Raw genomic sequence first — 2370 nt, 5'->3', positions numbered from 1 at the left:
AATCAATCTGACTGGATGATCTGGTGAACTGGAAAGTGTCTTGAGATGACATGTGTTGTAAATTGGCGCTATAGAAATAAAATAAATGTAATTGAATTAAAGCTTCTGGACATGGGTGCAGAGAGCTTAGCTCCTGTAACACAGCTGCACCTAGTTTTAATACAGTGAATAGATTGAATGATAGCAGGGAGGACAGCCTCCTAGACTCACCAAGGTGACCCTTCTCCATCAGCGGCTCTACGTTGTAGATTTTGACTCCAGTCTCCATTGCGCAGCAGAAACAGCCTGGAATGATAAACAGCAAAAGTTTGCCGTATTTATCGGTTCTGCATATTTTCTGTCAGGACCTTCAGCTTTTTACACTGAGGATCCTCAAAGCATCACAGTTGATAGTTTTAAAAACAATGAAAAGGTTTTCTAGAAGCAAAGAGTGTTTGAGTATAAAAAACTGTTTCAAGAGACAGTTGAAACAAAAACAGTGTCTTCAGTCAGAGGCTTCTACAGGTCCGCTGTAAGACCGACTGCTACAGGAGATCCTTCCTACCAACACTAAATATTGTTTTTTCAATTAATAATCAGATAGCCAAAGATTTTTTTAAAGCCGATTCTCAGGGAGAACATGCAAACTCCATGCAGAAAGACCCCGGGAATCGAACCCAGAACCTTCTTGCTGCAAAGCAGCAGTGCTACCCACTGATCCACTGAGCAGGCCTTTCCCAAACACTTTGAATAGTAATATAATTATTTCTCTGTGGATTTTGGATTTTAAGAGTCACGCCTGACATAAACACAGAGACTCAGGTTCATGCTAGATGACCAAATCTACATTGTTATAGTGTTATTGTGAATTCTAATTAATAGCGCATATATTCATTCATCACCTGAGAACTGATGTCTGTGTTACTGATCCTGGTTGCGTGCACTGAACTGAATATCACAAGTAGTGAATCTCAATCTATTTACTTATTTCTATTGTATTTTAATAGGTTTATAAGCCTTTTGTCCCAAAATAAATTCACAGTTCTCCCTGACCCAAAGTACTTCCTGTTAAAGCTGCCAAAACACAGACCTAATGTAAACACGAGCATCAGAGCCTTCCAGCTGCACTCTTCCTCTTTTCTTTTACTGTAGTTGTTCAGTGGGATTATTTTCCTCGCCAGTAAAATAAATGTTTGACAAAGGGCTCCAAAGCGAGGCTTACTTTGATCCTGGTTGAACTGCAGGCTGTTGACTCCTCTCTGCTGAGCCATAGCGGCGGTGCTAAAAAGCTCCCAACTGTAGCTTTATTTTCCACCCAATTAGAACCGAGGAGGAGAGACAGGCTTCACAGGTATGTTCAGCTTCCAGGTGACAGAAAGACAAACGGCCGCTGTCGATCCAACTGCGTCAGTAGCATCGGTTTCTGCGATGTAAACAAAAACAAAGCGCAGCTCTTCTGCCTCCTTCTGTCACTGTTGGCTTCTTGGAGCTTTGCTGCCACCTACTGGTCCGGAGGACTTGGGCTCTTTTTGAAACATAGACATAAATATTGCTGGAGCTATTTATTCATTTCTTTATCCATATGGATTCTGATAGTTTATTCTTAAAAGTATATTCTTGTATTATTTACAGAGTTTATTTGCAGGTTAATAATTGTTGACTTTCTTTTTTTGATATTTATTGATTTATTATTTTGTTCTGAGGTAAGACAGGAAGTAATGTAGGGACCTGGGAAAGGAATCCCATCTGGGTCAGAGAACCAACAGTTCAGCTAATGACAAGTTTAAAACTTCTGTAGCAGTGTCCCAAAATTGCAGAAGAATAATTGATTGTAAAATAGGAAATATTTATACTTTTCATGGTAGAAGTGATGAATTGTAGTGCTCAAAGAAAATGGAATAAATTAAAATAGTAAAAGCTGCAGAAAAGTATCTTGGAGTTAGAGATTTAAACAGGGAAATGGTTGAAAGTATGAAGGGAAAATGAGTAGGACCATCAGAGTGACAATAATTTAATGATAAATTAGAAATTATGAGGACAAATTTGATTCAGTATTTATGTTGGGTTAAATTAAACAGCTCAAAAATATTACATTTTTTTATTCATTTTTATTTAATTTTTTTCTGAGGGTTTTTTTTTTTTCGTTTCCTTATTTAACTCCTAATTGGTTGGTGGCAGTAATGTACTTTAGTTTTCTCAATGAAACACTACAAGAAAAAGGACCAGCAGGCATTTTGGGTTTGGGCTCTATGGTTTTTACCTGAGCAAGAGAGATAGTAGAAAGAACAAAGCGAAGTTTGAACTCTAATTGCTGGCTAAAAGAAAAAAAAAATCATCCAGAACAATTAAGTTTGGACATCGAACCTTTTTTAGCTCAACTTTACCTCTGCT

The 2370-nt window shown here is 37.8% G+C and overlaps 1 protein-coding gene across 1 annotated transcript in view; it reads right to left on the bottom strand.

Moving 5' to 3' along the window:
• The window catches only part of wdr45 (WD repeat domain 45), a 21499-nt gene extending 20043 nt beyond the window's left edge, over positions 1 to 1456 (bottom strand). The window contains exons 1-2 of the mRNA XM_015403980.1: positions 1202 to 1456; positions 211 to 285 (exon numbers count right to left, since the gene is read on the bottom strand). Coding sequence (XP_015259466.1) covers positions 211 to 285; positions 1202 to 1250 — 124 coding nt within the window. The 5' untranslated portion in view covers positions 1251 to 1456. The remainder of the gene's footprint in view (positions 1 to 210; positions 286 to 1201) is intronic.
• Positions 1457 to 2370: the final 914 nt, after the last annotated feature.

This window comes from Cyprinodon variegatus, unplaced genomic scaffold, assembly GCF_000732505.1.
Source record: "Cyprinodon variegatus isolate N-32 unplaced genomic scaffold, C_variegatus-1.0 Scaffold1604, whole genome shotgun sequence".
In the NCBI taxonomy this organism is placed as follows: domain Eukaryota; kingdom Metazoa; phylum Chordata; class Actinopteri; order Cyprinodontiformes; family Cyprinodontidae; genus Cyprinodon; species Cyprinodon variegatus.
This window is presented reverse-complemented; position numbering and strand designations above follow the sequence as displayed.